Here is a 13,409-nt window from a genome sequence, read left to right on the forward strand (position 1 = left end):
CTTTGATATCCACAAGGTCCTTCCCTAATCAAAAATAAAATCCAAGGTGGGTTAAAATCTAGTTTACTGGGAAAATTGCAAACAAAAAAAATGTTCGTACACGCCTAAAATGACCCTAGGGACAAGTATATATACGAAATTAAGACTGGTACTATATTCGCAATCCCATGGCAGCCGGTCGTACGTACCGGATTGACCCGATGAAGTCCATCATCGGCAAGGGCTGCCGCCTCAGTGTAGAACACACGGCTACAACAACAACAACAATATTCGTTTTCGCGATATTTTTCGCCGATCACTTTTTTGAGATAATAGATTTGAAGCAAAAATACTTGCTGATTTTGTTCAGTAGGACTTTCCCTCATTAAAATTTTGATAAAATTGTTACTTTATCATTGTAATTTTCGTAAAATGCAAATGCAAGGGCTGCCGCCTCAGTGTATAACACACTGCTACAACAACAACCAAGTAGTGTACCGTTAACAGCTAAGTAAAATTTTTTCTCGCGAAGTGCACTATCTGTCAACGAGTTTTGTTATTATAGTTAAGAACCATACCACACACAAAGAACGAAAAATGGCGCGAACTACATATACACAAAATCAAAGTTGCACTAATCACTAATTTTAACTGATAGTGTACTCATTATTTTGTTGTTGGGCTACTGCCACTACCTGAAAATTGATATATCTTGCCACTAAGGAACAGGGGCAAACTTCCCACATATCAATGAGTGCAGTCCGATTCAAGCTTAAGCTCAATGATAAGGGGATTCCTTTTGTAATTTTCGTACTTTTTTAAAAAGTAATTGAAAAAAAGGTTTTTCAACGGTGAAAACATTGCCACAAAAAAATCGCGCGATTAAAAAAAAAAATTCTTCACCTGTGGCACTATTTTCAGAAAAGAAAAAAAAAAATCTACAAAATTGCGCGGTTTTGCCTGTGGCTCTATTTTCAAATAAAAAAAATTGTCTAAAAATTAAAATTAATTGTCTAAAAATTAACGAATTTTCTTTTAATTGAAAAATATTTTCATAACTTTTTCTAAAGGGGGTCAAATTTCTCAAGTACCTAGATTGACTCCTTCGACTTTTTTCCACCATATTCATATTCTACGCAAAATCTCCTTTATTTTGAGTACCATATTGCAATATATTCCGTTCAATTTCACCTGATGGAGGAAGGCCCGTTTGGGTGACCCCAGATCCGACCACAAAAAACTTCGTTTTCCAGGATTCATTTTAGGGGGTATGCAAAAAATTTGATTTTTTTGCCATTTTCCTCGTAAACTACCCTTTGCCACCAAATTGAGATCACGTTGTAATAAATGGAATGAGGCATTCATCCAACGTGTTGCACGTACGCTTCATCCAAATGGCGTGCATTGTTTCGGATCACCTTTACCTTGTTAAAGCAAAAGTTCGTACTAATATAAGCGGCGCGAAAAAATACGACCTGACACTACAAAAAAGCGGCATACTCGATGCTAAAATGCAGCTGGAGTGGATGCGACGAGGATACCGCAGAATTAGATGATCTCAGATGATGGTAAAGAATACTGCACAGTTAGTATGGGGTCAAATGGCTGCAGACGGCGTCCGACCCCGCAATAACTATAAGCTGGAAACAGGTTTGAATTTTTAGCTCCCATGCGTGTGATGTTCATCCCTATCCACAGGTTGCAGATAGCGGAATGCTTTCCTGTTCATTTGCATGTGAAGGCAGCGATCCTCATCATTATGTTTCCGACGCATGGATACTTGCGAAAGCAGACTAGGCAGTACTTGGAGTGTTTAATTGAAGATCGGGACCCAAAGAATCCCTTGTTGTTGTGGTAGCGGTGTGTTGTACAATGAGGCGGCTGCCCCTTGCCGAGGAAGGACATAGTTGGGTATATCCGGTACGTGCGACCGGCTGGCTGCCATGGGATTGCAAAGAACTCCGTACTCCTTGATTACTTTCCTTCAATACAAGAGGTTTAATGCACATCAATATTTTAAATTCTACTTCGGAGACTTTTATCATATTGGGTTGCCCAAAAAGTAATTGCGGATTTTTTAAAAGAAGGTAAATGCATTTTTGATAAAACTGAATGAGAATGAACTTTAATCAAATATACTTTTTTTACACTTTTTTTCTAAAGCAAGCTAAAAGTAACAGCTGATAACTGACAGAAGAAAGAATGCAATTACAGAGTCACAAGCTGTGAAAAAATTTGTCAACGCCGACTATATGAAAAATCCGCAATTACTTTTTGGGCAACCCAATACGTTTGCCATGTCCCAATTTGTTTTTTATTTATTTCGTTTATTCAGCAATAACGTAAAAATATTCAATTTATTTATTAAATCTTTCTGTCCAACTATATGTCCAGCGAAGATTTCGGTGTAAATAACTTGTCCAAGAATCCTGGTTGTTTTTCTCTTCTTTTATTTCAAATTTGGGCAGTTCGCTTGAAGGTGCTTTCGATTGATGGTAAAACAACCAGAGGTTGGACACTATAAATCCCAGCAGCGAGGTAACAAGGGATGTAAAAACCCAACCCACATTCAAAATTTTTCTATACATTCTTTCAGCTTCATAGAACTCATTTGAGGCTAGCGTATATTTTGTTAATAGAGATGTTTCTTCTTGTTCTACTTTGTTATACAAATTCCAAAGATTTTTTTCCAAAGCACTCAACTGAAATAAAACGAACGAGAAAAGCATTAAGATTTGGAAAAAAAATTAAAAGCATAATGAAAAGTTGTAAAAACTTTACTCGGATCGCTTAGATCTATTGTACGAGGACGGTTGGGAAACTTCTTAGCCTAGCACAGAAACCTCTCTGCTATGAACACATGTTCAATTTTGTTCCGATCTGGCAACTCCTTCACATAGAAACAGGTGTTCACAAAAGACGCATCCGCGATTTATTCACAATGAGAAATTTGAAATGCGTGGTGTCATTAAATATTTACATAAAAACGGTTTATCGGGACAAGAAATAATGATATGGAGAATGTGTTAGGTAAAAGATAAGCCACGTAGTGGACGTCAAAAAACAGCAACAACAACAGAAATTGTAGCCAAAGTTCGTGATTTGGTATTAAATGATCGACAAATAAAAGTGCGTGAAATAGCTAAAAGCATGGGCATCTCAAATGATCGAGTTCATTTAATTTTGCATGAAGAACTACAGATGAAAAAGCTTTCTGCAAGATGGGTGCCGCATTTGTTAACAGTCGACCCAAAACGCATAAGAATGAATTTTTCTCAAGCTTGTTTAGATCGTTTTAAGCGAAATAAAATGAATTTTAAGCGTCGTTTCATAACTGTTGATGAGACACGGATCCACCACTATACTCCAGAGACAAAAGAACAATCCAAACAATGGACCGAAGCTGGAGGAGTGCCCCGAAGTAGGCAAAAACAATTCAACCAGCTGGTAAGGTTATGGCAACGGTTTTTTTTTGGGACTTCAAAGGTATTTTATTGATTGACTATTTGCAAAAGGGTAAAACAATAAATTCAGAGTACTATTGCTATCTTTTGGATAAATTCAATGTACAAATTCGAATAAACGTCCTGGCTTACAACACAAAAAAATAATTTTTCATCAAGACAACGCACTAGCACACAAGGGTGTTTTGACAATAGCTAAAATCAACGAATTAATGTACCAGATGCTTGACCGCCCATCTTATTCTCCTGATTTAGCTCCCAGTGAGTTTTACCTGTTCCCAAATTAAAAAAAAATCCTTGCTGGCAAGCGTTTTACCTCAAATGAAGATACAATCACAGTTGTAAACCACTATTTTGAAGACTTTTCAGGAGATTATATTGAAAAATAAAAATATTTTTGAAAAACTAACTATTCTCTCTCAAGGGAGAGGAGAAAAACAGACAAGGATGATACACCAGAGCACGGTACAAGACAGCAAAAAGGAGAGAAAAAAGAAACCAACGAACAAGAGGGAGAAACTCTTAGCGATGCGAGTATGATCCAATCATCCATTTTAGGCCTTTACTGAAAACCAGAGTGACACCCGGCACGTGATAACTACCAGCACTACATAGTCTATAGCTTTAGCCCCAGCCTCGGTATTGCGTGAGGTTTAGCTGGGAGTCACCGGGCGCGTCCAAAAATTGCGGTTAGTGGAATGCTCCATATGCAGTAGCTGCAACTTTAATAGCGGACAATCAGCGGTATCGAGTGGAGAGTCTTAGTGAGAGGCCGCGCGGCATCGGATTTTTCCTCATATACAGAGGAGGGCCTACGATGCTCGATATGTCAAGGGTTAGTGACGTCTTTTTATAACCAATGACCAACATATTCCCGCTGCGATCGGTCGTATGGACTGGAACGAGCTTGCTCATACACAAGAGCTTGACAAGGATCGCCACCTCCACATGCAAATGCGGCCACAACAACAACAACGCCAGAATGGCAAAAGCACTAAGTGCCTGGAGGGAGCGCACGCACCAAAAAATTGGGTTCAACCATTATCCTGCGAGCGACACAAAAGGTGTTCACCTCCTCTAGTCATCGCACATCCTGCAGAAGTCTGCTTTTCCTTGCGCCCAGCACAAAAAAAAATCTGACGTTAAAATTACCAGTCAGGACCAGGGTTGCTGTTTTTAGTAGGTTATTACCAAAACTGGTAGGTTTCTACCAGAATTGGTAGGTTTCCATTAAAATTGGTAGGTTTTTATTCTCTTGGTAGGTTGACCTCAATTTTTGGTAGGTTTTTCCAACATATAAATATCAAGTTATTTACGCCGGGCATAACTGAAAATTAATTCACTTCCTATCGTATATGTGTATTCGTTAAGAGTGCAGAATAAAACTATGGATGTCGTGGGTCCAAATACTATTACAAGGGGTCCATTGCTTAACATTTTAGTAAAAAGAGCGTAAGTTCTTATATTAACCATAACTGGTACAGGTATTAAGGGAGCTTTAACAAATTTCATTGTTGTCGTGTTGTGTTGTACACTGAGACGGCAGCCCTTGCCGATGAAGGACTTCATCGGGTCAATCCGGTACGTACAACCGGCTGCCATGGGATTGTACAAATTTCGTAGGTAGGAAATGCGGCTTTTGTGCCTTCTCTGCCTTCAATCGGAAAAGAGGGATATGTGACAGCTGCATACAAGTATGGCCAGATCTGGTGTATAGTCAGATCTTGAAGGATTTGTGCAACTCACTGTAACAACGACAATGGATGGCATTTCTGAGCTCAAACACTTAAAACGGTTGACCGCTTTTGTCGAAACTCGTGCCGAGTTTCATTGAAATCGTGGCAAAAATACGACTTTATGAATTAGTTAGAATTGAAATTCTCCCCTGTTATATCGAAATATCAATTTTCGACCCTATAAAGTATATATATTTCGGATCTTCGTAAAATTGTAAGACGATTTAACGATGTCCGTGTGTCTGTCCGCCTGTCCGTCCATCTGTTGTAATCACTCTATAGGCTTCAAAAATTGAGATATTGAGCTGAAATTTGGCACAGATACGTCTTTTTGATGCACACTGTTTAAGTTCTTGAACGGGCCAAATCGGACCATATTTGCTATATAGACCAATTTTCCGATAAAGGGTTTAATGCCCATAAAAACATAATTTTTCATCCGATTTTGTTGAAATTTAAAACAGTGGGTAGGCCACCGTAGCGCAGAGGTTAGCATGTCCGCCTATGACGCTGAACGCTTGGGTTCGAATCCTGGTGAGACCATAAAAAACAACAACATTTGTGAAGTACTGTGCCATGTAAAGCTTCTCTCCAAAGAGGTGTCGCACTGCGGCACGCCGTTCGGATTCGGCTATAAATAGGAGGTCCCTTATCATTGAGCTTAAAAAACTTAAATCGGACTGCACTCATCGATATGTGACAAGTTTGCCTCTATTCTTAAGTGGAATGTTCATGGGCAAAATTTGCATTTGAGTAGTTTTAGTCCCCCCGACATCTGACCCAAAGATGGTTCAGATCGGACTATATTTAGAAATAGCTGCAATATACACCGATCTGCCAATAAAGGGTCTGAAGCCCATAAAAACTTTATTCATTGCCCAATTTTGCTGAAATTTGAAACAGTGGTTTATTTTAAGCCTCCCGACATCCGCCCTAAATATGGTTTAGATCGGACTATATTTAGATATAGCTGCCATATAGGCCGATCTCCCAATAAAGGATCTGAAGCAAATATTGGGTTGCCCAAAAAGTAATTGCGGATTTTTCATATAGTCGGCGTTGACAAATTTTTTCACAGCTTGTGACTCTGTAATTGCATTCTTTCTTCTGTCAGTTATCAGCTGCTACTTTTAGCTTGCTTTAGAAAAAAAAGTGTAAAAAAAGTATATTTAATTAAAGTTCATTCTAAGTTTTATTAAAAATGCATTTACTTTCTTTTAAAAAATCCGCAATTACTTTTTGGGCAACCCAATAAAAGCTTTATTTTTTAACCGATTTCGCTGAAATTTGAAACTGTGAGTGGTTTTAGGCCTCCTAACATAAGACTCAAATATGGTGTTCAGATCGGAATATATTTAGATATAGCTGCCATATGGACCGATTTGACGATAAAGGGTCTAAAACCCATAAAAGTCTTATTTATTACCCGATTGAAATTTGAAACAGTGGGTAGTTTTAGGTATCCCGACATCCGCCCCAAATATGGTTTAGATCGGACTTATTTAGATATTGCTGCCATATAGACCGATCTCCCGATAAAGTATCTGAAGCTCATAAAAGCATTATTTTTTTTATCCGATTTCACTGAAATTTGAAACAGTGAGTTTTTTTAGGCCATCCGACCCAAATACGGTAAAAATAGAACTGTATTTAGATATAGCCCGCCATATAGACCGATATGCCGGTTTAGGGTCTGAAACTCATAAAAGCTTTATTTATTACCCAATTCTGTTGAAATTTTAAATACAAAATTCAACAGTGACTTATATTTAAAAGACCATTCAATGCACGTCCCGAATTTGGGTGCATAAGTTATCAAATTTTCATCGGATTGTGACGAAAAGGGGTTTACATATATACCCAAGGTGGTAGGTATCCAAATTTCGGCCCGGCCGAACTTAATGCCTTTTTACTTGTTATTTATTAATTAACATCCAGGGCACACTCATCGGCCTAAGCACACCAACTCCTTCCCATAAAGTTGTGACAGGGGTGCTGGGTATTCAGTCGCTTTTGACCCTTTATTCGACGTTTCTTCTTTGCTTTCTAGCCAAGAATCACGCACAAGTATTTGGCCCCACCAAAGAGCGCCAGCTCCAAACCGTTCAAAACAGGTCTTCTTCCTTCTCCTGGTTAAAAGTACCAGCTCAGTCTTTCTGCGGTTTATACCAAGCCCTTTGGCGCACGTCCATTCAGATAGTTTCATTAACGCCTTTAGAACATGTTCGAAGCACCTCAGAGTTCCATTGCTATCCGAAAGTCCCAATAGAGAGGATAAAACTCATTCTTGCGGTGTTCCTCTTGTCACATTCTCTTTTATCGAGCCCTCTACAAATGATGGCTATATAATCCGGCCTTTTAGCATCGTATCAACCCAATTTACCAAAATAGAGATACCCCCATGTCCACCAGAGAGCAATGTGTGGACTCCAACTTCACGTTTTCAAAAGCCCGTTCTTTGTTTCAATGTATTTTGCTTCACTGCATCAGTCACCCAGTCCTCTTGCCGTTCTGGCTAGTTCAGGGAAACTTTTGATGACTATGGCCTACAAACTCCTCTCCTCTTCGTTTGGGGTTTCCCTTTATTATGTCCTCTTCTATTTTATTTCCCTTTTAAAAGGGCATACTATTGGGTTGCCCAAAAAGTAATTGCGAATCTTTCATATAGTCGGCGTTGAAAAATTTTTTTATAGCTTGTGACTGTAATTGCATTCTTTCTTCTGTCAGTTATCAGCTGCTACTTTTAGCTTGCTTTAGAAAAAAGGTGTAAAAAAGTATATTTGATTAAAGTTCATTCTAAGATTTATTAAAAATGCATTTACTTTCTTTAAAAAATCAGCAATTACTTTTTAGGCAACCCAATATTTTTTTTTTATTTTTTTTTCTGAATTTTGTAATTTTAAAGCCCCATAAGAGCCCATTCAATAAAATTACAATAATATAAAAATAAGTAACATAAGCTAAATTATAAAAGAAAATCAGAACATATTTAATAGGAATGTTGGATCACGAGATTTAAAGATTTTGTAGAACATAATCAAATTTCTACATTTAACAAAATCATTGAAGGAACAACCAAGAAAACTTTTAACAAACTGGGAAATAAGGAAGAAAAAATGTAGCGTACTACTCTATTTAAAGCAAGTTTAACCTTCAACATGTTACTGCAGTGGTGCCAGAATACACCCCAAGGCAGTACAGGAGATTTGGCATTATAGGAGCATGAACCAGTCGTTCCTTAATATACTGAGGTAATACCAAGCCAGTGCTATAAAGCTGGCGCAAGAAAAGTGTTATCTTGGCGACAACATTATCAATGTGCAAATCGAATGACAATTTATCATCCGAAAGTATACCCAAGCACTGAATACTATGTACAAATCCTATTTCATCCCCATTTTATACCAGCTTCACGCCTGGAGTATCATTCGTTCCGAAGAAAAGAGCCTTAGTCGTTGCTGCATTCACAGACATCCATGAAACCAAGGAAGGCAAGTCCAAATCAATCTTCGATTGAAGAACGTTCAAAGAGCGACGGTTACCTACAAACACTATCTGAACATCGTCCGCATATGCATATGGAGTACACCAATTTTCTATGGACTCAAATAAGTCGTTCAAAATCAAAATAAATAGGAGGGCACCGAGTATCGATCCTTGAGGAACTCCGCTTTTAAGCGGCAGCGTATATGAATTTATATCACCTATCTGAACAAATTGCTTTCTATCAACCAAATAGGAAAACAAAAGTTTACAAGGGCTTTTATCAAGACCGTAAACTTTGGACAGCTTTTTAATGAGGACGAAGTAATCCACACGATCGAAGGACTTCTCTAGATCCTAGGAGAGCAAAATAAAGACATTGTGATCTGCCAAGTAATTCCGAATTTGGTCGGTAAGAGCTAAAAGCAACATGGACGTCCTTCTACCCTTCCTGAATCCGCATTGGCAATCATGTGAAAGCGAACTGCAGTCAATATAGGTTACAGGCTGTTTCTTCAAAACATGTTCCATTACCTTTGAAAGCACCGGCAGTAGCGCTATAGGCCTATATTCTTTTTCCTTATATAGTTAATCCCAGCAATCTCCCAGCTGTTTGGAAATGTGGAGGTCATGGTTATGTTATTAACCAAAAAATTAAGAAAATCGGAAATAAATGGGAAAATTATCTTAAAAATTTTCATCGGGAGCCCGTCACACCCAGCGATATTAGATTTAAGTGACATAAAAGCATCAAACAATTCATCGGGAGTAATGCTGCTAAAAGAAATGCCGTCATTAGCAGCGAAACTCAGAAATTCCGACACATCGTCTTGTACATCACATTGGTTTTCTACAGATAAACGGTTCAATTCATTGAGTAGCATGGAAGAGTTGCCAGTAGTAACTGAGGAACTGGTCTTGAGAAGCCAATTATCTCTAATGACTTTCCACAAACCCTTAGAAGTACTGCAACTATCAAACAGAACACGATGCACATTCTTCTTAATACTTCTTTGCACTCACTTAGCGCGGTTCCTCAATTTGCAGTATGTTTTCCAGTTATCATCGCTTCTATCTCGCAGTAAACCTTTATATGCCAAATCAGCCATTGACTGCTGAAACCGGATCTCAGGACACTTGATCCAATTTTCCGAATAGTATTGTTCCACAAACATATTCTTCTTAAAAACGGAACGAATCCTATCTAAGCCGCACTCTAATAACTCAACATATTTCCGAATGAAAACTAGAAATCGTGTCCACCAATCTAATTCATTAATAGGATAATAATATACTCAGATCGTATAGAGTGAATTCTGTTCTAAATAGTAAGGGGAATTGTCAGAATGCATTAGCCAAATCTAATGGGCCCATATGGATTAGATTTGTTGTTGTTGAAGCCACATCTTCATGTGGAGGTGACAATCCTCGTCAAACTCCTGTAGATGAGCAAGCTCGTTCCGGTCCAAAGGACCGATCGCCCCGGGAACAAGTTGGCCATTGGTTATTTAAAGGCACCAATAACTCGCCTTGTCAAATCGAGCATCATAGGCACTTAGTATTCGTCCAAGAGCCGGTGCCACCCGGCCTCTCACGGAGACGTTCCGCTCGATATCGCTGATTGTCCGCGGCTGCCGCTGCGGCTACTCCGTATGCAGCATTCCACTATTCGCAACCTATGGACGCACCCGGTAGCTTACAGTTAAGCTTCCCGTAATGAACACCATACAGATCGGACCTCAATGTTCCAGCTTGTGTGGTTCTCACAGCTATGCCGTGCCGGGAGCTTAGATTAGTCATTGGTTTTAGAAGTCAAGGCATAATTTTACATGCCTAATTCTAGTTAAATCCGAAAATATTTCGCATTACTTCCATACGAAGATTATAAATATTAACGATGTAATTGGATATACTAACCTCAGCGATATTTTTAAGAATGAGTTCATTATTAACGCCTTCAAATAATTTCGTGTCCCACTTGCCATCATTCAGCTGCATAATTATTGCATGCCTTTTTTCGCTGTTTTCATACATTTGCCTCTGTAAAAAATGGAAATATTATTTAAAAAAAAAAAAAACCAAAGAAGTGTGCATATTTAGGAGAGATTTGGTTGTAAATTGATTGGAATTGCCTTGAGAGAGTTAACAGGTAAGTCGTTTAAAACTTTATATGAAGACAGTGGCGGTGTGTGTTTGAGCCAAAAGTACTTTAGTTTGTGGGGGGAGTATAAGTTTTTCCAAAACTGTGGAAACTAGATGATATTAAATCGGTAGACTTTTAAACGCTGCTTTAGATCATGATGATCTCGTTATCTATTGACTGCTAGAGATACACTCTTACCATTATAGGCATCTTCACATTCCCTTTCGTGTCTCTGTTCCTACAAGAAGGGCAATGTGAATGTTCCTTCCAATGTTTTTACTGTGAAATGTAAACCAACATTTAGATTCTATACAACCTGTACGTGCATCATGTTATTCTTGGCCTTTCGCATCTCCTCCATGTAACTCGTCCGCTCCAAAAGGTATTCCATACGACGAACAATTGTTTTCTCAATAAATTCGAAAAATGGTGATTTATTCCAACTTTGGGTATTGTCTTCGGCTTCGTTCAAAAGTGTCCATTCTGATGTTTCCCCTTTAAACTGCTAAAACTTATTTTACTTCGACATTGTCTCACAACCAGAACTTTGTAAGCAGAGGACACATTCATTTTTATTTGGTTAAATTAGGAATTAAATCTAAGCCAAGGGGAAAAACAATTATTGTTTTTCACCGACCGATCAATATTAATAGTACCATTTGTACTAATATTAATTATTGTACTAATTGTACCAATGCCCGAAGATCATGGGCTCATAAAGGTGTCTTCACATTCTAAGACCATGCACAATGGTGCGAGCACACAAACAGGTGAGAAATGTATTGGGTTGCCCAAAAAGTAATTGCGGATTTTTTAAAAGAAAGAAAATGCATTTTAAATAAAACTTAGAATGAAATTTAATCAAATATACTTTTTTTACACTTTTATTCTAAAGCAAGCTAAAAGTAACAGCTGATAACTGACAGAAGAAAGAATGCAATTACAGAGTCACAAGCTGTGAAAAAATTTGTCAACGCCGACTATATGAAAAATCCGCAATTACTTTTTGGGCAACCTAATAGATCTAATACAAATTTGAAAAATGGATTTGAATTCTTATACACAAAAGGTCATACTCTGGTTGACAGATTTCCGTTAAAGAACTATCAAATTAACCTATTTTAAGGCTTCTTTAGCATTGGGAAGAAGGCCGAAGAAATTTTAGGTGCTATCTCGAATCAAAAAATAACCGTTATTGAAAATTTTTTTAAATAGTATTTATTTATTCATAGATAACTATCTTGTCCTTTCAAAGTAGCCCCCTCAGATATTTTTTCCAATCCTCGAAACACTTCTGAAACGCGCTTTTTTGGTTACACAAAATTTAATACAGTATCTTAAACCCCTTTACACTGCTCCTTAAATCCGGATTTAATGGCTCGATCATCTGTTTTGCCTTTATAAAATCAGCTGACGATAGTCTTAAATGAGCAGTGTAAAGGGGGTTTTATAGCTCTTAACTATAATACACACACACAACCAAAACTCGTTGGCAGACGGTACACTACCTGGTAATTATGTCATGTATACAAACCTGTGGGGATGGTGGCGCAAATTCCCATTAGGCTGTAAAACTTCTGTACACTGTCAAATTGACTTTTTAGTTTTTATTAGAGTCATGATAACAAACCAGTATTCACTAATAAAAGGTTAGGTCAATTGCTCAAACATAAAGTGGATAGGCCCCATGAACATCATTAAGGATATTAAATCTGCCGATTGAAAATGTCATCAAATAGGAGAAAACGTAAACAAAGAATGCATGTAAAAAGAAAATAAGTTGACACCCTCAATGCCAAGTACTGCCAAAAATTAAAAAAAATTGTATGTCGGCTGATCGCTTGGCCTAACCTTATTCAGTGAATCCTGGCTTACGACTTCAACTTCTTATTGTACCAAGCCTCATTTACAACAACCACAAATCATATCAAAATACGAAATGCGTCTTGAACGTGATTTTTTTTACGGTATTGGTAAGACTAAGCAGAAACCCACTCTTCTTCTTTGATCCAAAGAGGGTAAAAGAAGAGTTCGCATTAGAGCTAAATTCGGGATGACCGGTAACAAAAGTTAAAGACACGACATGTTTGAATCAAGATGCGTAAGAAAGAAGAGTTGGCATGAGAGCCCAATTCGGGATGACGAGCGACAAAGTTCAAAGACACAACATGTTTGAATTGCTTACGATATTTCGGTTTTCCTTTTATTCCAACTTTCTCTTGCAAAGAAACAAAGCAAAATACGAAAAAATTTAAAAAAAAATACGAATGAATGCCCGAATCAAAACAGAAAAACCCGAAAATGTTGGAACCAAAGAGCATAAGACCTAATACAAGAGAGGGTTTCTGCTTTGTCTTCCCCGTACCGTAAAATAACTCGCGTTAAAGACACAACATTTTTATTGTATTCCAATTGGATTCATATTGGGGGTTGCAACATTTTCGGGGATTTCTGTTTTGATTCGGACATTTGTTCGTATTTTGCTTTGTTTCTTTGCAACCGATAAACGAAATATCGTAAGCAATTCAAATATGTTGTGTCTTTAAATATTGTCCCTCTCTCGTATTACGCTCTAACGCCAGCTCTTGTTCTTTCTTACGCTCT

At 37.9% G+C, this 13,409-nt stretch overlaps 1 protein-coding gene across 4 annotated transcripts; it reads right to left on the reverse strand.

Moving 5' to 3' along the window:
* Window positions 1-2,285: 2,285 nt before the first annotated feature.
* Window positions 2,286-11,277, reverse strand: LOC106081658 (uncharacterized). 4 transcript variants are annotated; one of them, XM_059367679.1, is made up of 5 exons: window positions 11,122-11,277; window positions 11,004-11,043; window positions 10,795-10,905; window positions 10,580-10,702; window positions 2,286-2,681 (listed from the first exon to the last, which is right to left on the reverse strand). In XM_059367679.1, exons 2-5 carry the CDS (start codon window positions 11,013-11,015, stop codon window positions 2,337-2,339), a joined length of 591 nt encoding a protein of 196 aa, XP_059223662.1. In that variant the 5' UTR covers window positions 11,016-11,043; window positions 11,122-11,277; the 3' UTR covers window positions 2,286-2,336. The 4 variants fall into 4 exon arrangements, with proteins under 4 accessions (XP_059223662.1, XP_059223661.1, XP_059223664.1 ...); XM_059367678.1 differs by having other exon boundaries at window positions 11,104-11,277; XM_059367681.1 differs by lacking the exon at window positions 10,795-10,905.
* Between the last annotated feature and the right edge of the window lie 2,132 nt (window positions 11,278-13,409).

Source organism: Stomoxys calcitrans, chromosome 4 (assembly GCF_963082655.1).
Source record: "Stomoxys calcitrans chromosome 4, idStoCalc2.1, whole genome shotgun sequence".
NCBI lineage: Eukaryota > Metazoa > Arthropoda > Insecta > Diptera > Muscidae > Stomoxys > Stomoxys calcitrans.

Coding starts and splice junctions, on each gene's coding strand:
- LOC106081658 (XM_059367678.1), bottom strand. Junction 10,906..11,003: donor ATGTGAAGATGCCTATAATG/GTAAGAGTGTAT, acceptor TAGTTTCCACAG/TTTTGGAAAAACTTATACTC. Junction 10,703..10,794: donor TACCTGTTAACTCTCTCAAG/GCAATTCCAATC, acceptor CATTTTTTACAG/AGGCAAATGTATGAAAACAG.